This window comes from Lacerta agilis, chromosome 3, assembly GCF_009819535.1.
Source record: "Lacerta agilis isolate rLacAgi1 chromosome 3, rLacAgi1.pri, whole genome shotgun sequence".
Classification (NCBI taxonomy): domain Eukaryota; kingdom Metazoa; phylum Chordata; class Lepidosauria; order Squamata; family Lacertidae; genus Lacerta; species Lacerta agilis.
This window is the reverse complement of record NC_046314.1, coordinates 96420659-96443323: the sequence shown is the minus strand read 5'-3', so window position 1 is coordinate 96443323 and position 22665 is coordinate 96420659. Positions and strand designations below refer to the sequence as shown.

The 22665-nt window shown below is 41.4% G+C and overlaps 1 protein-coding gene across 7 annotated transcripts in view; it reads right to left on the bottom strand.

The window, feature by feature from the left end:
- EML4 (EMAP like 4) overlaps window positions 1–22665 on the bottom strand; it is a 163637-nt gene that overhangs the window by 29153 nt on the left and 111819 nt on the right. For 3 of the 7 annotated variants that reach the window (XM_033144859.1, XM_033144856.1, XM_033144862.1), the window contains 9 exons: window positions 20116–20244; window positions 19073–19098; window positions 18397–18429; window positions 11099–11222; window positions 8157–8306; window positions 7155–7224; window positions 5965–6075; window positions 2308–2403; window positions 1328–1462 (listed from right to left, as the gene is read on the bottom strand). In XM_033144859.1, coding sequence (XP_033000750.1) covers window positions 1328–1462; window positions 2308–2403; window positions 5965–6075; window positions 7155–7224; window positions 8157–8306; window positions 11099–11222; window positions 18397–18429; window positions 19073–19098; window positions 20116–20244 — 874 coding nt within the window. The remainder of the gene's footprint in view (window positions 1–1327; window positions 1463–2307; window positions 2404–5964; window positions 6076–7154; window positions 7225–8156; window positions 8307–11098; window positions 11223–18396; window positions 18430–19072; window positions 19099–20115; window positions 20245–22665) is intronic. The other 4 variants (XM_033144857.1, XM_033144863.1, XM_033144860.1 and 1 more) reach the window with 3 other exon arrangements.

The following is a 22665-nucleotide window of genomic DNA, read 5'->3' as shown; positions in this document are numbered from 1 at the left end:
ACATTTCTGTGGGCTGCTTCAAACATGGTAGCACTCTCTCCATCTCAACCACTGCTTTGGAAAATGTGGGGGATGGGCTGCCATCCATTATGCCGTAGCACTTGAGTAGAGCAGCAGCAGGACAAGATGCTTACGCTGGTCTCTGCTGTTTTCTGCTTTCACTGCTGCTTCCACCCCACCCCACTCTGTGGAGTTCAAGACCTTATCTTGGAGACTGAACATGCATTTAGAACTCCACAGGGGTGAGGAGAATAGAGATGCTAGAGAAAACAAAAAAGGTTTTGAAGAGGGCAGCACAGATGTTCAGCTGAGTATGGGAAACAAGTCCAACAAGATGGATGGAATTGGGTACATTTAGCCTGGAGAAAGGAATACTGAGCAGCGGCATGATAGTGCTCTTCAAATAAATAAAAAGCTGCCACATAGAAGAAGACAGAGACTTGATTCCCGTTGCCTCAGAAGGCAGGATATCTAACAGGCCTGATATCACAGGAGGGAAGATTTTAGTTGAATATTATGAAAAAAATCTATTGACAGAAACAGCGGTTCAACAATGGAAACTATTACCTAGAAGGGTGGCGAGCTCTCCTTTCCTAAAGGTAAAGATAAAGGTACCCCTGACCGTTAGGTCCAGTCGTGGATGACTCTGGGGTTGTGTGCTCATCTCGCTCTATATGCCAAGGGAGCAGGCTTTTGTCCGCAGACAGCTTCCGGGCCATGTGGCCAGCATGACTAAGCCGCTTCTGGTGAACCAGAGTAGCACACGGAAACGCTGTTTACCTTCCCATTGGAGTGGTACCTATTTATCTACTTGCACTTTCACGTGTTTTCTAACTGCTAGGTTGGCAGGAGTTGGGACCGAGCAATGGGAGCTCACCCCGTCGCGGGGATTCAAACTGCTGACTTTCTGATAGGCAAGCCCTAGGCGGTCTTCAAATGGAAGAAGGACAGCTACCTGAAGGGGATACACTCTTTCTCTGGATTCCCTATGTCAAGCTGATGGCTGGGCTAGATGGCCTAGAGAGCTTCACCCTGTTATTGCATGAGGCGGAGTCATGATTATGAGTGGGAATATGGCTCACAAGTACAAGGTTAAGTGACCCTGCACCCCCTTGCCCAAAATCACTCTCTCAAGGCTTTGCTACGTCCATTTTACACTGGAAGTAGTTAAATGCATGTCTTTGCCTAAGTTGCCCAATATATGAGATATGGGGCCTATTAGGGAGAACTGTATTTTTTACTCCTCACAACAGTTATCAAAGGATCATCAGTCAGAAAATCTTGACTACCAAGGAAGGAAGCTTGCCCAGAGAGGAAAGATGCTTACCCCAAAAATCCCTTGCTTCCTTGTCAAAGAATTGCCGCTCCAAGTCCAGAAAAAAATATGGGATTTGCCGGATGTTATTATTGTGTCTTTGTCAGTTGGATGGAATGCTACTGCAAGAACAACTTCATTTGTAGTCTGTTGAAACAACAAAAGGCAGTTACCACGGTTAACATTCCTGCTTACGCAGATAAGTGGAGACGAGACAATTCACCGTTATGCGAACAAATACCACATAATGGGCATGCAAATGAGTGTATTTATTAACAGCAGTTCATTCTTGCTACCTGGGGTTCTCCAAGCCACTGTCCCCTGCATATGCCTGCTTTGAATGTACTCCACGTTTGACACCAGGCCCCTGCACTCTGTCCCACATTTTTAAGGAGGGCTTCCCACTTTGAAAAGAGGCTTTTTCAGAATCACCGAAGAGGGAAGGGGGAAATGGAAAACCTTCCACCGTGAACTTCCTTCAGTTCATTTATCACAGGATCCAAGCCCTTGTTATCTGGAATACATTCATTTACCTCTGCTAATAATAAGAGGCTGAAAGCAGAAGAGAACTAGGGTTTAATCCCACCTACACACTAGCCTCTCTTCAGTTTGCAGATGTGAGAAATGGGGCGAGGGATTGAGAAAATGACATTAGGTTCTTGACACATACAATGAAAGATCCTTCATAAAGATAACTTCTGTGTCAGAAACCACGTCCGGCTTTGTAAAAGCACCAAATAAATAAAAACAAACATCATTATATGCTGAACTTTTGCAAATATTTTGCTCTATGAAGCTCTAAAATAGGCTTTCTAAGATTATCTGACTTACATGGGCTTCTAAGTTTTCCATTCACATTTCTCAATATCAAACACTGGAGAAGCTGCTGTCTCAGATAACAAACATTTACTATAGTTCACGGCATGTGTATCTGTGTAATGATTTTGTACATATATGTACAGGATACCGGATATATGAATTCTACTAATTACCTTAATCTCGGCTACTTTTGATCTCTTCTGCCAATCCCAGACAGTCAGCATGTGCTCGTTAGAATCATCGATCACACACAAATGTGTACCTGAGTCCTTAAGAGAAGAAATTAGCAAAGCATGTCACCATTAGATGTAGGCCAAGCTACAAGCCAGATAGCATTCAGAAGGCCTAGTAAGTCAAACTATGGTTTATCAAGACAGCGGAGAAGACCTTGCAATTGCTCCTTCCTAGACCTTGGCTACAGCTTGTGGTTAGTGAGGAGAGAGTTTAACCACAAATCCCAATTCAGATGACATGATGAGCCAAATATTGCCTTATGGTGCAGCAGTAAAAAAGGCTTAGGAGGAACAAAATAGCTGCAAGAGTCCACACATTTGCTGGTCTTGGTAAGCCACAATTTGGCTTACCAAGTCATAAGAACCAGGCCAATGTGATGTATGCAGATAAAACTTGTACAAATCCATTTCCCTATTATTTTGATGATTATTTGAGGTTATTAATACCTAGCGTTCAATATTTACAATGACATGAAGAAGTGTGCATGCACACGAAAGCTCATACCAAGAACTAACTTAGTTGGTCTCTAAGGTGCTACTGGAAGGAATTTTTTATTTTATTTTGTTTTGACTATGGCAGACCAACATGGCTACCTACCTGTAAATGGCATTTTACTTACTTTCAAGTGCAGATTCACACAAAAAAACAGGTGCAACAACAGCATGGATGGGGTTACATGCTCAATCTGTAAATGACTCTGAACGTGGAAGGAAATCGCCCACAAGTGGCATTCCATAAGGCTAGCTTACTCTTTCTGCTAGACTCTCAAGTTGCTACGTGTGCAGTCTTAGCACACCAGAGCAGCTGCTTCTCATGCTGTGGTGCAGTAGTTGAGAGCGTTGGACTAGACCTGGGAGACCAGGGTTCAAATCCTCACTCAGCTGTGAAGCACACTAGGTGACCTTGAGACAATCGCACAGTAACATAAGAACACGAGTGTATCTGGACAGACTTAGGGTAGATAACATGCCCAACATTAGAAAAGTTGGAAATGTCTTATCACATCCTAAAAGTCAATCCAAGCAGCTGGTTTTCTTTTCTACCTTTGTCTAGTATACTGTCTTCTGCCACATATCCCTAAGTACATTAAATATGCCCAAGATGTAACACATGCACACGTTCCATTGGTGCTAAGTTAGATAAAAACTATTATTAAAGTCTGGTAGGTCGCCTTTGACCCGAGAAACCTCATACTTGTCTTCTTATTCTACCAAACCTCACTATTTTGACAAATGTAGGATGCACTGCCATCACCACCCCACCAGAGATGTAGAAATACAAATGTTTAGGCTACGAACACTGATATAGCCAATGCTGAAGTACTGAGACCAGACAGTTGCTATTTAAAGAAATGGATAGGGCTAAGCTATTTTCGAAAAGGGCAGAAGTGCAAAGCAAGGGTTTCATTATTTCCTGTTCTAGGTCAAGTCTAACATCAGAGGGAAAAACAAATCCTTTGTATCAGAGCTTGCCAAAATTTAGCCTTCCTGAACTTCCTTACAAGAAACAAATCTTTCAGCAGGTGTTGAAACAAATACACAATGCCGCCTTCATTTCTATTCCCGGCGTTGCTTGCAGACTTTGTGGGGTTCTTTTGTGTGTTGTTGTTCGGTCATCTGTCCTGTGTTGCACCATGGAGAACTATCTACCCTCTAGCGAGCCGCGTTTTAGTAGAATGTACACACCCATCCACACACTTCTCAAGTTGCATGTTAGGCGACTTATTCTGGTTTTTCATTATTTTTCACAATTAGGGCAATACGATGTCATAGCATAGACTTACTATCAACAAGTGTCAGAACACTAATTGATGGAGGAGATTTCCATAGGAACTGGTTGCTTGAGAACTGAATTGGGTTGGGGAAACCCATGGTCCTCTTGATGCTGTGGCATGCCAACTCCGATCAGCCCTAACCAGGCACTGCCAATGGTCACTGGCAGGACCTGATACAGTAACACCTGGAAGGCCATGGGTTTCCCTTCCCTGAGCTGAAGCACCACAACTCCCATGCCTCTGTACTGTGTACATGCCATGTGTTGATCCAGTGCACCATGCTGCTGTGGGAGGATTGGTTCGAACTGCTAGGCTGATAATAACCTTAAAAGGTAAAGGTAAAGGGACCCCTGACCATTAGGTCCGATCGTGTCCGGCTCTGGGGTTGCGGCGCTCATCTCGGGTTACTGGCCGAGGGAGCCGGCGTACAGCTTCCGGGTCATGTGGCCAGCATGACAAAGCCGCTTCTGGCGAACCAGAGCAGCACACGGAAACACCGTTTACCTTCCCGCCGGAGCGGTACCTATTTATCTACTTGCACTTTTGACGTGCTTTCGAACTGCTAGGTGGGCAGGAGCTGGGACCGAGCAATGGGAGCTCATCCCATCGCGGGGATTTGAACTGCCGACCTTCTGATCAGCAAGCCTGAGGCTCTGTGGTTTAACCCACAGCGCCACCTGCGTCCCTGACAATAACCGTAGGACAAAGCTTTTTTGTAGAAAGCCACAATGCCCTGGTGCAGTTAACTAGCGAACAAGCAAACAACAAGAAGAATGCATAGAAGCTGCCTCTGAGGATGGCTGCGATTGGACAGGAATGAGTTGGAAACCACACTCTGCACACGATATGAAGCATATTCTTCCATAGTGGAAATGTAACTGATTAGTAGCATGCATGAGGCAGGCTCTCCTACTCCCTTTATCTGCCACTGGGTGCAGTTTTACAAACAGGTTAGCACAAGGCATACTGCAAACCCTCAAAGCTACTTAAGTTCCTTAAGTCCATAGAAGTTATACAATATCAAGTTTTAACTAGCAAAATACATACAAATCCATAGGTGTTTCATACAACCTTGCATATAGTAGCTGGTTCTTTAAAAAGGCGATGTTGTGTACTAAATATGCCTGTCAGACATTTCCCTGCTGTATCTTACATGACTCTGGTTTGATTCAGAGGGAGGGGGTGATGTTGTAAAATCCAGTAACATTTTTTTGTTTTAACAAAATAAAAAAATAAAAAAATTCCTTCCAGTAGCACCTTAGAGACCCACTAAGTTTGTTCTTGGTATGAGCTTTCGTGTGCATGCACACTTCTTCAGATACACTGAAACAGAAGTCACCAGACCCTTATACTGTATATAGTGAAAGAGTTGGGAGGGTTATTATTCAGAAGGGTGGTGGGAATGGATGAGTGGCTGATAGGTGTGGAAAACCTGTTGACGACTGATAATGTCTGCAATTGGTCTTGCAGGAAAAGGAAAGGGGTGAGATGGCTAAGGATAGCTTTGTCATGTATAATGAGATAAGAATCCAATGTCTTTGTTCAGACCAGGTCTCTCCATGGTTTTAAGTTTGGTAATTAGTTGCAATTCAGCAACTTCTCTTTCCAGTCTATTTTTGAAATTCCTTTGTAGTAAGACAGCTACTTTGAGATCTTGTATAGAATGTCCTGGGAGACTAAAGTGTTCTCCTACTGGTTTCTCTGTCTTGTGATTCCTGATATCAGATTTATGTCCATTTATCCTTTGGCGTAGGGTTTGGCCTGTTTGTCCAATATAGAGAGATATAGTTTTGTTTGTTAAAAAATGCATTTCCCTGCTTACCGCTTTTGAAAAATCCAGGCATCCTACTCCACGCTCGAAAGTACCAAGGCCAATGACTTGCAGAGTCGCCACACTCACTGAATCCCATACTCGAACATGGGGAGGCAAAGACTGAAAATGAAAACAATTTCATAGAAATGATTACTACAAGGAGCTGAAAATAGAGACATGCAAAACTAGCCTTACATTAAGCAGTTTAATCTTTTGGTTGAGGTGAACACCACCAATTACCGAGAAATGAAGACCTTGCAACAATATCAGTAACTGAATACGCTGCTTTTCAGATCAACCTTCAGAAACAGGATTTACAGTGTAATCTTATACGTTTGCTTTAAGGCAAGTTCCACTGTTGCTTGCTCCCAGGCAAGTAGGTATAGGATTTCAGCCTTAAGTACTTACTTGCAAACACCTTGTCACGAGAGGGGGAAAGTGCACTGAATAGCAACTAACCAGGTATTTAGTAAAACAATATTTGCAATGGGTGGGATCTAGAGTTGAACGAGCTGAAATCTGTTCACATCACAGGGTTCACCCCCCGCTCCCAAAAAAAGCCTCCCCTGAGGGGTTCATGATAACAGACACAAAAAAAGCTAATAAATCATGAAACTAGCAAAAATGACTGATGCAACAGGCTCTGCAGTGAAGATTATGTCAACTAGCAGCTGGTGTAACTTCATTTCTTTGGAGTGAATTAGTCAAAACGTGACCTCGGTCAAAGTGTCTCCTCCTCCCAACAGCCAAGTTGTCAATCTAGAGATGACAGTGTTTTAAGTGCCAATCACAGCTATGCACAGGACTCTTTACGATTGCTGCCACTTTGCTGTGTGCTCCTGCCCGTGCTTTTTGGCAAAGGCTTTGGGTCTTTTGACTAAGGCAAAAGGTCACATTTCCTTTTTCTTGAAGCTGTGAGAGCACATGGGTAGCCATAGTTCCAGTAAGAGTTGCCCCCCACCCTTTTTGGAAAGGGGAGAGAAGAGGGATGGGAAGTCTGGCTAAAATAAATGTTTCAAGAGCCCCGCAGGCCTTCTGCGGGGAAAACGCAATGTACAATGCAAGATTATGCATGAACTCGTGCTTTTTGAATTATGCACCAGAGGTGAGCGGAAGTGAAAAGCGGACACTCCACAAGGCCTTCCTGGTTCCCATGAACACAAACCAGCTATTGAGGCAGGATTTCTTTAAAAGCTTACTCTTCCATCTTTATCCACTCCAGCTAGCTGTCCAGTTGCAATCCTGATTTTGTCTGGGTGCACAGCAAGGCTAGAAGACACAATGCCAACAAGGAAGTCACTTGTTGTGGGCCAACATTCATGGTAACAACTTACTTTTATATATGCCCTTTCATGGAACCCCTGTTCTGAGAAAAGGAAGAAGAGCGTGTCACTGAACAGCTTTTAGCACAACAGCAGCGCATTGGTTCTGAGGGTTGAGCTGTCCGTGTGCAGCTTGGAGTGTGCTATATCTGTTATATTGGCGATGAAGGCAAAGATTTCATAGAGTCATAGAGATGGCAGGGTCATCTAGTCCAGGCATAGGCAAACTCGGACATCCAGATGTTTTGGGACTACAATTCCCAACATCCGTGACCACTGGTCCTGTTAGCTAGGGATCATGGGAGTTGTAGTCCCAAAACATCTGGAGGGCCAAGTTTGCCTATGCCTGATCTAGTCCAACAGCCTGCAATGCATTCCTAGACCCCTCTATAGCCTTCAGAACTCTCTCCATGCCACAACCCTCACCGAGTCTGCCTTGCACCTGGAGTGCTTTTGCCTGGCTGGAATGGGTCCTTGAACCCTTGTTTGTCTGGAAAGAGAGGAGCATGTGTGAACATGTCCAGAAACAATCCTGCTCTATAATGGGGGGGGGGATGGCATTTGTTGCTCCGCCCACTTCTCCCTCTAGCCAAGCCTGCCATTGGTTTGCGGTCTTTGGAAGGTTTCCCAGGAGGGAATGTGGTCTTCAGGCTAAAAAACGTATCTTATGCCTGCTATGGACCAAGTATCAGAGAAGGAGACTCCTCTTTCTTCCTCACTAAAAAAAACCTGTTGCTCTAATCCAGAATCAAATCACCTTGCTACTATTTGCAGTGGATCATTCGTATGCAAAATCTGGTACAGAATATGAATAGTCACATTTGTAAGACATACCATAGAAGCTTTAAGCATGTACACCTTCCACTTCACAACACTTACCATTTAATGCAGTCTGTATGTCCCAAGTAGTGGCGTTGAGTCCTCTCTTCATAGTTAAACAGTACTACTACGGATGCTATGAAATATACTATTTCTCCAGTAGGAAGGAGGTAAACATTGGCTCGACAGTCCCTTCCACGATAGCCATATCTTTTTTTGTTTTTTGTTTGTCAAGGTTTATAAAATCCATGAATGTTAAAAAGGGAATCAGTTCCACAAATCTCACACCATGAAGGTCTGTGGCAACGGGAATGAATGGATAATTCTTTCATAAGCTGCCTCAGATGTGAAACACTGTACCTCCGCCAACATATTTTAACGACTCAGATTCCCCTTGCTTTTTGGTGTGTGTGTGTGTGTGTGTGTGTGTGTGTGTTTTAAATAAAAGCCACATAGGAAACAAACGTACTGCAAGTTGCATGAATTTCAAATAAACACATGGAAGACTACTCAGAAGTATGAAGATTAAAACAGAATCACGTTTGTAAACCTGAAATATGAAATTTTCACTAGGCAATAATAGAAGCCGCTGCACAACCTTAAGCACCTTAACCTGTTTTGCAGCCACGGAATTGCATCAGACAGCACAGGCCTTCCTATTGCTCCATTCCGGAGAGGAAGTGTATCAGTTCCATTTGGCCTTTTAAAAGAAGTGTGTGAAAATTCCAAAAGCTCCTTGCAAGGTGGCAAGACACTGCTAAGCAATTGCAAAATATGCAGAACCCTTTCGAGGATTCCAGCGGGAGAAAAGTAATTTTTTAAAAAATATGGTGTGAAATAAAGCAACTTCTGCACAATAGAAACATGAAGAAAATTAATAAAATATTTTTCTGACGCCTCTCTTTTTAGTTTCTGCTACCTATCTCTGATTATTATTATATTGCTGGTTTCAGTTGTGAACTGCCCTGAATGCTGTATAGATGACAGACAGGTAGGATATTCTTTTTTTAAAAAAAATATATATATAAACGAACAAAAGAGGCCCAGGTAAAGAGGAGAGAGGCAGAGAAATGGGGCTGCAGGGCATCTCCACCTGCTCTGTAGAAAAAAAACAGCAACTTTTGGCTTCTCCTCTCCATGAAATCTTTCAACTCCAGCTGCTCATTACAATAATTCTTTCTAGCTCATACCAGGAACAAACTCAGTTGGTCTCTAAGGTGCTACTAGAAAGAATTTTCGATTTTGTTTTGACTATGGCAGACCAACACGGCTACCCACCTGTAACTCTTTCTAGCTGTTGTTGTTTTACTTCTTCCCTCCAAATCTATTTTACTTTTTTGTCATGTTTTGTGCAGGGACTGTCTGGTTACTGAAATCTGTCAACTACTCTTGGGAGTCTTTTCTGACTAAAGAGTGGGATAAAAATGTAGGATGCAATCCATTGGGAATAGTCAAGTAAAACATTCCTTGTTCTGCTAGAGTGGGCATGCAAGGGAATGTTTGGTCCAGCCAGTCAATACTTCCTGTTCCTCCTGGCCTGGAGCATCCTTCCTTGTGTGTGACTAGGAGGTGGGTGTGACCTTTCCAGACCTGGTAAAAGGCCAAGTCACACTGCTACTTTCCTCTTTTTTCGACCTTCCTATTCGTCCTGCCTGTTTCCTGCATCACCTGTACTGGTTGCCATAGGTAAATCTGTTGGTACATGTTTGTAACTTTAAGCCTAAAACCTCCCTTCAGGGATCACACTGTGCTCTGCCTGATCATGAGTAAAACTACTTTTTGTTACTTATGAATAAGACTGTGGTGTCTATATTCTTTTAGGGGGGATTCAAAGGGGTATTACCAGGAATATTAGAACATATCTCAATCTGGACAAGCCAGATTGAACTGCTTATTGTCTCAAGAAACTCACACGAGTTTACAACCAGCTTTCTGCTGTGTAAGAAGGGGAATCCACTCTGCTAAGTGAAGAAACTTGCCAGCGCAAGTTAGAAAGGATATTTAAAAAACAATATATCCTCTCCTGCCACCCTCAACATCCCCCACAAAAATGCTTTAAATAAATACACATAAAACATAAGGAGATTGGAAGCTAAAATACTCCTCCACGCACACACCCTTATTATTTCATTAGCATGGTGGCAGCATTGTATCTGCGCTGGTGCCTTCACTAACCATGGTTAGCACTAAGTCACTGGCCTGAATCACATATTATGCTAAGCCAAACCATGGTTTAGCAAGGATGCATGAGCACGTGGACTCCTAGAGAGATCATGGCTCCATTGCTGAGCTAAGCCATGGTTTGGCTTAGTGTGTTGACCAAATCTGGGTTCATGGTTTAGTTCTCTCGAGACTAACTAAAAGCTACAAAGGTATAGGAGCCTTAATATATCTTGTTGCACTGATATATTTTATTTGGAAACATTTCTGGGGTGTTAGCACTAGATATCCTCTACTGAACTAAATCAATCTTCCCCAATCTTGGCACCCGCTATTCTGCTGGACTCCAGCTTCCACCTCCCCAGACAACATGCCTAATGCTCAGGGATGAAGGGGCAGGAGGTCCAATAAGGCTGGAAAAGATTGGACTAAATGGGCGCTTGGATCTGATCCTGCAAGGAAACTCTTAAATGTTCTCAAACGAAACAGTAACCCAGTGCTTAACTGTGTGGAATGTGCAAAGCATTGGTGGGATTGTGGGAAAACGCCTGTGCCAAGCAAGAAGGAAGAAGTCAACACAAACAGCACCAGGAAACTATGAGTGGTTACCAGATGAAAACCAATAGCCTATTATTTAGTGATCCCAAAATTATTTTTCCCTTAGAGGAAGGACTTGCTTTTTCTTTACACTACTATTAAATTATGCAGGCTTCACAGTGATAAAAGAAAACAGGAAACTAGACAGAAAAAGGAGGGGTGGGGTGGGGAAAGAAAAAACAAAAAACCAATGGAAAAAACAAGTGGTTTTTTAAGGGTTTTTTTTAGGTTTGTGATAAGGATACACCCACTCCAGTTTTAATTTCTCAGAAGGCAGCTCTGTCTTGATTTCGTAATATTTGTCTACCTCCGAAGGAAGAAACATTGTGATTGGTCGTCCCCGCATGAACATCTTGATGTACTCTCCCTCTGTCAAAACAAAACAAAAGCAAGCACTGTAAGCGAGTTTGCTTTGCAAGCAGAAACGTTAGCAGACCCTGTAAAGAACTACATTTTAAAAAATTGTAAGCTATGGATTTGATACAGATCCTGGCGGGACATCCTCTGTACAACTTTTCCGACTCAGACACAATGAGTTGGAACAAATACACCCTTCTTTCTCACCACCCACCAAGATATGCTTCTGCCCATCTTATCAGCTTCAAAGCCCGGTGGATGTAATCTGCCCTCTTACTGAAAGGTACTGAATCTTTGTAAACATTTGCTGCTTCTCCCCGCTTCTCCATTCAGTTGGTATTCATTTAACGGTTCTACGTGGCCACTCCTAAAATTTCTAAGGATAGCGAGATCAGCAATCGTGCTGGAGCCTCTTTTCTTCCAGCACAAGGCACAACTTAAGAAAAAGCAAAATGTGCAAGTAGCAGAGAACAAGGACCAATTTTTACAGGTTCAGGAAAGAGGCACATTAAGCCGTGCCTGGTGGGTGAGATGCCATCCCACTGCATTTCAGGTGGGCATAACCATCCCATTACCTTTCTCCAACTTTGGGCTCTGGGCCATATGGAAAATTTACTTCCTTTGTGGTTGAGCACAAGACTGTCTCCACTTTGAGATTACTCAACCCCACCCACTGCATGTTGTTGAATGGCAAAGATAGATTAGGTACACTGAAAAAGTTGAAAGGCATGCAGCCTACAGTGTGAATGACACAACAAACAAACCATTACATTTTAGAGCCTAAAAAGGAAGTATTTCATAGGAGAGAGAGGTAAGGCCTGGTCTATTAAGAAAATATGTTATTAAAATGAGAGGCAAGGCCTATGCTGTAAATAATATATACACCTCATTAAACTCTTAAGAGCAAGCTTTATTCTTCTTCAGGCGTTTTATCTGTAAAACCTACCAAGGGGGAACTTTTACGCATCTCAACATTATCATCAGACTGATAAACGTTCACTTAAAGCTAACTACGGACGTCACCGAATTAAAGGGATTATAATTTCATTCTATTCACGATTTATTAAATCTGCATAAATCAATATTTTTCAAGGGGAGGGATCACCCTTCTATTGTCTAAGGCAGCCTTGCTGCAACTCTGGATCCCCAGAGGTTGTTGCACAACAGCCCCCACCATCCCCACATAGCTTGGCCAACAGCCAGGGATAATGGGAACTGTAGTTCCGAAAAAACTTCTGAAGACCAAAGGTTTATGGAGGCTGATTCAAGTGCTTTATATTGATTATCTTTTGGCTGACCGGTCTCCTGAGATTACTGTCAAGGAAGCTTGTTTCTGTGTGGCAGCAATAGCTTGTCAGTGCAGGATCTTGTGCTAATTTTACAATTATTAACACTTAAGTTGTCCCTCATCATTTTAATATAATTATTTCATATTTCCTACTGTTTTGATATTTCACATTGCTTTTAAAATTCTATATTTAATATTGTACTTAATGTACCATACTGTGTCTTACGTATTTTGTTTCCTTCTCTCCTTCTCAACTTTGTTATTGACTGGAATAAATGAAATGCAATTATTGTCCTAAGTGAATTCAGAAGTGCCATGAGAGAAGCGGGAGGTTAAAGTGTGGTGCTGTGGAAGTTCAGGTTATAAATAGCACCGACAAAAGAACCAAGCATCTCTCGTGTTTCCTCACCCCAAAGAAATAACAGGAAAACCAAAGTAGCATTGTTTTCTTCTGGTATACTACGCAAACTTCAGAGAACTCACCAAGCGCATTTTCAGACCTTTTTAAATTAAAATGTCTGTATAAACAAATTTTTATTAACCTTACGTGGGGGCGGGTAAAGCCTCTCACACACATCCTTGTTTCTCTTTTTGAAATCCAACACTACAAAACGTTCTCTTAGGTATACAAGCCCAAAGGGCAATTATAGCATTAATGCAAAACTATTTTTTTGAAAACTGTACAGATAATGGCAGCGTATCAACAAAAACATTTTTTTTCCCAAACAGAAGGTTGTTGCCCAGGGACAAATTCCTGTAAATACAAGCTAGGAGAAGCAGCAGTTGAACTCCCTTTTAATTTATATTAGCTTAATTGCCGTGTTCCAGAACATCAAACTGAACTTTATTGGTCCCTCCCAAACTGTTTAAGGATATAATAAGATGAAGTATTTCATGTGTACCTCAAGCATACTTCCTATACCCTCTTGTCCCCTGCCCTTTTTTTGTCCAAATAAGAAAACAAAAGGCCTCTTCTTAGAACAGACAGAACCAAAATGAAAAACAAAACACCAAAAGCATTTGTAAGAGGAAGGAGACACCGATTTAATTTCGAACGTCACCATCCAGTTGGTGGGAGTCGCAACCTTTCCATTAAACTCTGTACAGGCAGCATATGGAATGTTTGTAATAAAAAACCTGCCCTGAATTGCTTCAAGATGATACCTTTCATAGCAGGGATGGGAAACCTATGGTCCTTTCTCAGGCTTCTTCAACCTCGGACCTCCAGATGTTTTGGGACTACAATTCCCATCATCCCTGACCACTGGTCCTGCTAGCTAGGGATCATGGGAGTTGTAGGCCAAAAACATCTGGAGGGCCGAGGTTGAGGAAGCCTGGTCCTTCTGATGTTGGTGAGCTACAACAGCTGGCTGGGGCTTATTGAAGAGCCACAGGTTGACCACCTCTGTTTTATGCATATTGAATGGATTGCATGCTATTACATCCATGTACACAGAACTCTTCTTCACACGAAACCAAGACATGGAGGTTTTCTCTTGTTGCTGCCTGCAGAAAAGTCATGTAAACCAAAAGCTTAGCATAATTAGAGCAATCGGGAAGAATCTTTCACAGTTTCTTATCGGTGTCATGTTCAAGTGGGGAGTGGGAAGGCTAGTGTTTTCCATGGTGATTCGGCTGCTAATTCAACCATCATGCAATGATAGTTTGAAATGGACCATTCAGTGGTTTAGTTCTGCCGCTGCTGTTAACAGATGTGAGCCGGTTGCCATAACGTACTTGGGCATCATGAGGTATGCATGCCAGCGACACACGTCACTGGTATCCAAACACTCCACACAGTTCAGCAGTACAAAATGGAAATGCTTCTACACACTGCAGTGGGGGAAAGGCGTGACACAGAGGAAATACCAAGCAGCCCCAATAGGATTTAAGGCCATGTTGAGACCAACTCTTATTTTCCTAAGGAAAGAGATCCTACTGCTAAAATTCTGATCCAATGGTCTTCTTTTCACTATGGAAAAACAACAGCACCAATCCGTGGTGTTGTAGTAGCACTTATATGAGTCGGCAGCCTTTTCTGCAGGAGGATTTCCTTCTACAATAATTGCAGAGTTGTCTCCAATGCTTCCTTGCTGCAACTCGCAGTGGAAAAAAGAAATGCAACGATACAACCAAGTAAGAGATGAGATATGCATTTTTGCAATGCGGAGTGAGTTAGATGTGCATTTAGGAAAAGACCTCTATTCTATGGCCACTTTCAATGTGCTATTTTTAAAATTAAAAGAAATCTAAAGGAAGTAATGTACAAACAGGCACATGGTCTTAATTTTTAGAACAAAATAAAAAATTCTTTCCACTGGCACCTTAGAGACCAACTAACTTAGTTCTTGGTATGAGCTTTCGTGTGCATGCACACTTCTTCAGATACCTTCATGCACACGAAAGCTCATACCAAGAACTAACTTAGTTGGTCTCTAAGGTGCTACTGGAAAGAATTTTTTATTTTGTTTTGACTATGGCAGACCAACACGGCTACCCAGCTGTAACTTTATTTTTAGAGTTCTTTTAGAACCATCCTGCACTAGGAAGGTAAATTGCAATGTGTGGAATTATAAGAGGTCAGAAAAACCCTTTCTTCAATTTATTCTATTAGTTTTAAGGAACAAAAATAAATGAATTCCCTACGTTAAAAAAGCTCTATGTACAAAAAAAGTGCTTCAGGAAGAAACCCAGCTTTAGGGAGGGGGGTGGGCCTCATAATTTCATACATTCAAATCAGGTACTTAAACATGTAATCCTGTATCTCATTTCCACCATTATTGCTGAAGGCATCTGCATGTAGAGACCTGCTGCCCCTGGCAGCCAAGCATAAAGGCTGTATTTCACGTGCAGCCAAGTTTAAAGCAAAGTCCTTAAAATAGGTACTGGCACACAACTGCATCCTTGATCTAAAGCCAAACATGGCAGAAAATTTATTAAACCGTTAGAACAGATTCTAAAAGTCACGGCATGTTCTAGATGTTAGTTTCAAGGAATTTGTACGCTTTTAAAAAAATGCACGTACACTTGGCTATAGCTGCTGCGAGAGTTGAAGTGGTTTAAAGGGAAGGGTGCCCCCATGGGCATGCAATGGGCATGATGAATTCTTTTATTTAAACAGAACAAATATTTGAAATGATCTTCTGAATTTGAAGGCGACAATTACAAAAGGACAGCAGACGCCATGGAGGAAAGAATGCAATTGCCCCTTTGTAACTGCTGTTATTTCTGAAGACCAGAGACTCCTGAAAAGCTAGAAGGCATTCAGAACTGCCGAGTGGCTTGGACTCAACACAGTGGGAGGGCAACAGGAAACATGAGCAACTATAGATTCCCATCTAAATACGTGTTTATAGTGCCCACAGTTGAACGTGTTGGATGTGTGAGGCTGTATGTAAACCACAACCCAAATGCAAGAAGGTTGACATAAGCTTTTATGACCAGAGTCTACTTCATCAGATATCCTCAGTTGGCAAGTGTATTTATATACAGGTGCAATGAGAGAAAGTAGACAGCAGGGCCAAACGGCAATAAAATAAAATAAAACCACCAGCTAGCCTATGATAATTCATGCACACCTTAAATGTGTACACAACTGGCACAATGACCACTTGTAATACCAGTAATTTGTAATTTATTCTAGCACTACTAGTAGGAGAGGAAATTATTTTATTTATTTTTGTTATTTGTTAAACATGTATAATGCCCTTCATCCGAAGATCACAACATAAAACTACAAAATGAGGACACATAATACATAATGAAAGCAAACCAATAACTCACCTCCTACAAAACACATATAAAAGGCCATGGATTGGCTGATTAAATGAAGCTCTGGTTACAGACAAACATTTTTGACTGGTACCTAAAGATATGTAATGAAGGCCTAAATAAACAGAAATAATACTTGTTGACAAGTTCTAATTCATCAGTTCTACTCTGGAATCTCATTTTTATTTATTTTTTATGAGAACAGAAACTTTCAGGTCATCAGGGGGAAGGGTCATAGCCTAGAAACTTCTGGTTAGTAGGAGAAGGGGCATGCATTGCTTTGGGGGGAAAGGTTCCTTGTTCAATCTCTGGTGTCATCAGGTACCGTAAGCTAAAACCTTGGAGACAACAGATTCCAAGCAAAGAATTTTATGTCCAGCTTTGGGCAAACTGAGGTCAGTCTTATTTACGGTTTATTGAAACCAATTTCAAATCTTGACTTATGAAGCTGCCTTGTTTCAAAAGAACATAGACGAACCAGAAGTAACAAGTAAAGGGAAGCACATGAATGCAAGAATCATGTAGGTTCATTCCCATTAAGATGACCATAGTCCATCAATTCACTGCAACACAGCATATATGAGAGACAGAGACCCATTAGTTCACACATCTGACAAAGGGGACTCCAGTGCATGAATGCTCATGCCATTGTAAGTGTTACGCATTTGAGGTGCCAGAAAAAAGACAGGTAGTTAACCTCCACACATGACATTCAGAGCTCCAAAGCTGGGTTTCACAATGGAATGAGAATTTACAGCTTCGTCCAATATGATTTCTCAACTACACCAGATTAGGAAAATGCCTGAAGGACATTATAAAGTCATAAGGCTACTGGAGAAAGCTCCAACAGGGATAACATGTCTATTACCAAAAGTCATAGCTTTTCAGTTTCACAATTAATCATGCTTTTTTCCTTCTCAACCTCCTGCCGTTTGAAACGTGTCAGTCATTACGTAAGTAAATTAGATTAGACACCTTGCGTTGAACTGCTACTCACATCTGCATCCAAACCAGCTAACCAACAACATAATTAAGATATTAAGCACACAGTTAAGTAATACAAGAATGAGAAAGCAAGATCTAACAGAAACTGTCCCATCAGCACCTGCTCAGACCTATTTTGTATTCCATTATCCCCACTTGGAATTTTGTTTGTTTGTTCAAATGAGTAAGACAGTAAGATTGGACCCAAACATGGTCCTGAGTTCTAGGGATAGGGAAAACCACGAGCTCATTAACGTCTATGCTCTCCTACATATCGTATACCCTACATATAATAATAATCTACATACAGTGTGCCACAAGAGGAGTGCAGAAGCAAACAAATGACACAATGGCGGAATAGAACAGATAGCTTCTACAAGGCAAGCAAGTGATCCGAGTACAGGGAAAGGCACCCCCAGATTTCTTCCAGGAGGGAATTGTGCAGACTACAGATTTGTGGAAAGCATAAAGAATAGAATTTGTGTGTGTGATTTTTTTTTTGTAAATGCAATGGTTATGCTCTATATGACATGCACATGAGCCAACATGCTCCAGGTTTCAAGCTTCATGCTTCAGTGACATTTGCAGATCAAAGCCAGTCATTCTCAATCAGGAATAATATTCTTAGCAGACAGTAACGATACATACACTGTTTTTTCTCTCTCTTTCAACAAGCCAGCAGCAGCCAGACAGAATTTACTGACAGAAACAAACTTTAATCTTTTTTTTTTAATTGTTACCAAAGGAGGATATTTTCTGTTATTTGATTGCATAGTACACAATTTGTAACCCCGAATACCGAGGGCAAAAAGGATCTTTTAGTTGGCATTTCAGGATACTGTTAGAAGACAATTGCCTGGATAATGTTTAATGTACATGTATATCCATGTCCATTCTTTGAAAGAGGAAGTTAAGCATATATCAATTAACATTTCAGATTTTGTGGGTGTGGGTTGGGGGGAAGGGATATGATGCTTCCTAATTACAATATTGCATTATTTAGGTAAAAAAATACAGGAATAGGTTTCTATTAAAACTGAATAGGTTGAACCCATGTGCTTTGGGAGACTAAAAAGCCAAATAAAAGATCAAAAAAAGCATTTAACTAGGAAAGCAACCAGCTTGCATAGTTTTAATCCTTACCTTGGCTGTTCTTTTCTCGAGTTGACATTTTTGCTGGTTATGGGACAGAAATAAAACAACTTACAGGTGTCTCCTGCCCTGGGTGAAGTCTACCATTCAAACCCAATCTAGTATTTTTAAAATGCACATGGGAAACAGATATAGCACATCATATATGCTTCACAGATTTTCCTGTGGTTTTTTTTTTTAAATGAATGCCATACAACATTCACAAGAGGCAGAATCCTCTTTGCTGAGACCGAGCCCATTTCAAGAGTTTCTTGCTCTGATCCAGAGCCTCGTGTGAATGATGTGCGCTCTTCAGAGTGTTTGGACACGTGAGAAGCCTCGCTGGTTTATAAGCATGAAGGCAGCAGATACAAACCCACAAAGGAATGTGAATGTGGAGCAGCTTAAATGGGAAACCACTTATAAGCAGGTGGAGCTTCATGCATGCAAAGTTCCTCTGAGAAACGGATACTCTTTTCATCTTTATAGGTCTGGAGCCAATAGAGAAATGCCACTGGGTGCACTATACTTTGAAGCAAGCCCTAATCATCATATTAAAACATGACTCAACCTGTAGGTTTATTATAGTTATCTGAACTGGTTTACAGAAATACATTCATCAGTCTTAGCAGAAGCAACAAGCTGACCTTGAGTAAAGGTCTACTCAAAAACAAATGTTTCCAATTACCTTGGCTGACGATGACATCTTTGTGTCTAGGGAGAGAAATGCAGGTTCAATTAATATATATATATTTATATATACATATAAACATTAACTTGAAAATGAAAGATGCTATTAAATGTTAGTTTGAGAGCCTAGTCAGGGGTGCCCAAACGTTTTTCAAAGAGGACCAGATTTGATATGTGTGAGGTGAGGGCTGACCAAAGTTGTTGGACCTTTTTTGAGACTGAAGTTGTTGAGCTTTTTGGACTTTGGACGTGCCTGGCCTAGATGTCGTGAAACTATGTTGGGACAGAAAGCTTTGGAACAGACACCTAACTATAGCGAATAAAATTACATAGTCACCATCTATCTGAAAGGTGGATAAAACACATTTTTTTAAAAAAATGGCATTTTACATTTACATAACACGCCTAAAAGTTCTAATTAAATAATTTTTTTTCTTCTTAAAGTAACCTGGTATGTTGTGGAATTCAGGCTAAAATATCCAGTTAAGCAATACTAATCCAATAAAGAGCTGATTATTCCAAGCCAGGTATTTAAGGGGGGGGGGAAGTACTCGGTTCCAACTATTTATTTATTTGTTATTTTTTTGTAGAAGGCTGCAATGCATGCAGAACTTCACCCAACAGGTAGAGCTTTATTGGTCGAGCTTTGCTCATACATTGCACTGAACACTGGCGCAAGCTGTCTCTACACACGCACAAGTTTTTCAGTGAAACAGTACGCAGCTCAAACCACTGGGTACAAGCTCAAACGCTTGCGTGCAGATTACGCACTCACTGAATGCTACATGTGAATAACTGTATGAGTGTACAGCTTAACTATTTGTGCACGCAGGGCTTGTATACTCTGATTGTATACTCATTCAGTGTAACACACGAACTGGAAAAGGGGGAAATTCTAATGTTCAGGAGCATCAGTTTTGTATCAAAGCACAAAAGGAGTTATAAATCAGAGTGAAGGACCACACGATGATATGATACACATTTTACAGAGCTTTAGCATTAACTTGGGAGAAAACGCTCGGCACTGAATCAAGGACTTACTTGTCTGCATTCTTGCCACTTTTTGATATCAATTTTGAGGCAGAGGTTGCCCTCATTAGTTTGTTACGACTCTCCTCTGAACTTTCCCATGCGCTGTGTGATTTTTCAAGTGTTGATGATCTCTTTACACTAGAAAACAAGCACATTTTATGTCGCATGTTAAAGCAGGAATGAATGATGCCGCGCAACAATTCGCACTGGAAACACAGCAGCTCAAGCAGCGGCAGATGAAAGAGAGGCCAGGCCAGGACATCCTTCAAGCAAATCCAGAAGACCCCAGAAACAAGGATAAGAGAAAGCAATCTAAATGGATGTTTGAAAACCGTCAAAAGGGCAACAGTCTTTAAACCTCATCAGTATAACGTTGGAACACTGCCGAGTGCTAGGTAAATGCCATTTTTAAAATTATGTGCTATGCTTTCCCATACTTTGCAATCTGCATTTATTTATTTATATTTATTTATTAGTGCTAAATGTAACAAAGGCTTTCATGGATGAGTAGTCTGATCATCCAATGCGCCATCTGCAATTCAAAACTCTGCAAATGCAGATTTCTTAAAAGCCTGCTTCTATTTTTGCTTGGTTTTAGATTGAGGACGGTTACAGGGGAAGATGTTAGTTCACATCAAAATTCCACAGTTGCCCAATGGACAGCCTAGCAACTTATCCAGTTAAAACAATTTCTGGAAGGATGGTAGGCAAAAGCTACCAACGGCAAGTTTATTTCTGCAAGACCTTCAGAAACTAAAAAGGGGGAAAAGTGACAAAAAAGTTAGGAAGTCAAACATTAGGGGGGGGGGAGGGAAAGTGCACACAGACATTTCTTTTTGCTCTGGCAGATTAATATGCTAAACCCAAGAACAAATGCCTTCGTACAGCCAAATGCCAGACAGGAGAACAGACCAAAGTCCACTTTAAGTTTGTGCAAGATAACAGAGAAAGAGTTTATGAAAGACTTAAACATGCATTAGTTGGGGCTATATCAAACATTATGCTTTCCCTACGCAGGAAGCATTTCCATTTAGAGGAAATTTACACAAGCCGGATGTGTGGCAATTACAAGTTTATCTACTTTGCTATGTGTCCAGGTGCTGGGGAACGATTATGTGGCTGCAGAAAGAGCCACAGGTATACAAAGGCTTCAGTTCAAAGGTGCTCTGGCATAAGCAGGCGACATTTCCACTCACGCAAGATTCCCTCTTTATGCTGAAGCCTGCAAAGCCCCATCTCACGCTGCTGGAGGTCCTCAGACCTTCAACACGGGCTTTTCAAGGAGTGCAGAACGACGCAATGAGAAAGAAGGGGCAGGAAAAACCAGTATAGTGAGAGGAATTCTGCTTATGTATCTTAGGAGCCGAGAGGTGTAGGAAAGTTTATAATGATTGAATTAACATTGAAGTAAGAATTTCTGGAATCTCTCCCCACCCCACCCCCACCCCTTTTGGAACTATGACTGATGCAACCATCTTTCTTGAAATCCTTTGTTAAGGGAGAGTTAACATAAGTTTTGAAAAGTCCCGTCGTCGTCCGTCTCCCCCCCCCCCCCGATCTTGAAGCACATTCCACCAAGTTAAATGAATTTTAGAATTTCTGCTTTAATTCATGTAACTCTTATCGTTTTTTTTCCGACTACTCTTAACTGCTGATGTGGTTGGAGAGAACTTGTTCCGTGTAAAGCATTTAAGTCTGATTTTAGCAAGAGATGTTAAGGGTTATTTATCGGGCGCTGCTCTCAGTAACGGACCATACTGCTTTGCGTTTGGAAGGTCCCAGATTCCAATGCCTGGCATCTTTAATTAACATGATTGGGTAGCAATTAATGGGAGAGAACTTTGCCTTTGAGAGCCTATGACACAATACTGGCAGTATACACACCATACACTTAAAGCACATTGATTCCCTCACATAATCTTGGGATTATGAGAGTTTGCTCCTCTCAGAGCTGCAATTCCCAGCACCTTTAAAGAACTACAGTTCCCAGGATTCTTTGGCAGGAAAACTTTGTGCTTTAAATTTATGGTGAGTGCGCAGCAACTAAGGAGATGGTCAGGCAGCTGGTATTTGATTCAATTTGATTCATTTATCCAACTGAACTGGATTCACTTATCCAATTCTGGAGTTATTTTGGGGTACTAAAATTTGATATATTTTGAAGGTAAGGTTTAATAGTCATGACATGCTATGGGGTTTCTCTCTCTTGAAAAAGAACGGCAAGATATAACAACAACAACCACTGTATTTGAATCATTTCGGAGACCTTTCCAACTGCTACTTTCAGTTGCAAAAGGATTGCTGTTTCTTTTTTATCTTTTATGTAAGTTTTTCTTGGTTTACAAAAATACATTCATTGTCTTTTTTCAGGTTTTAGAGTCTGTTTCTGTTTATATTCAGTTTATATAGTTATTGCTCGGAAGCACTGAAAAATTTTATTCTAAGGACACAGCAGTTCTTTTTTTCAGCTTTATTGTCCTGGGGGGGGGGGAGGGGTTGCTTGTTGTTTCTGCACTCTGCCCTAACCTTACTGAGAACCCACTGCTCAGTGATAGATCA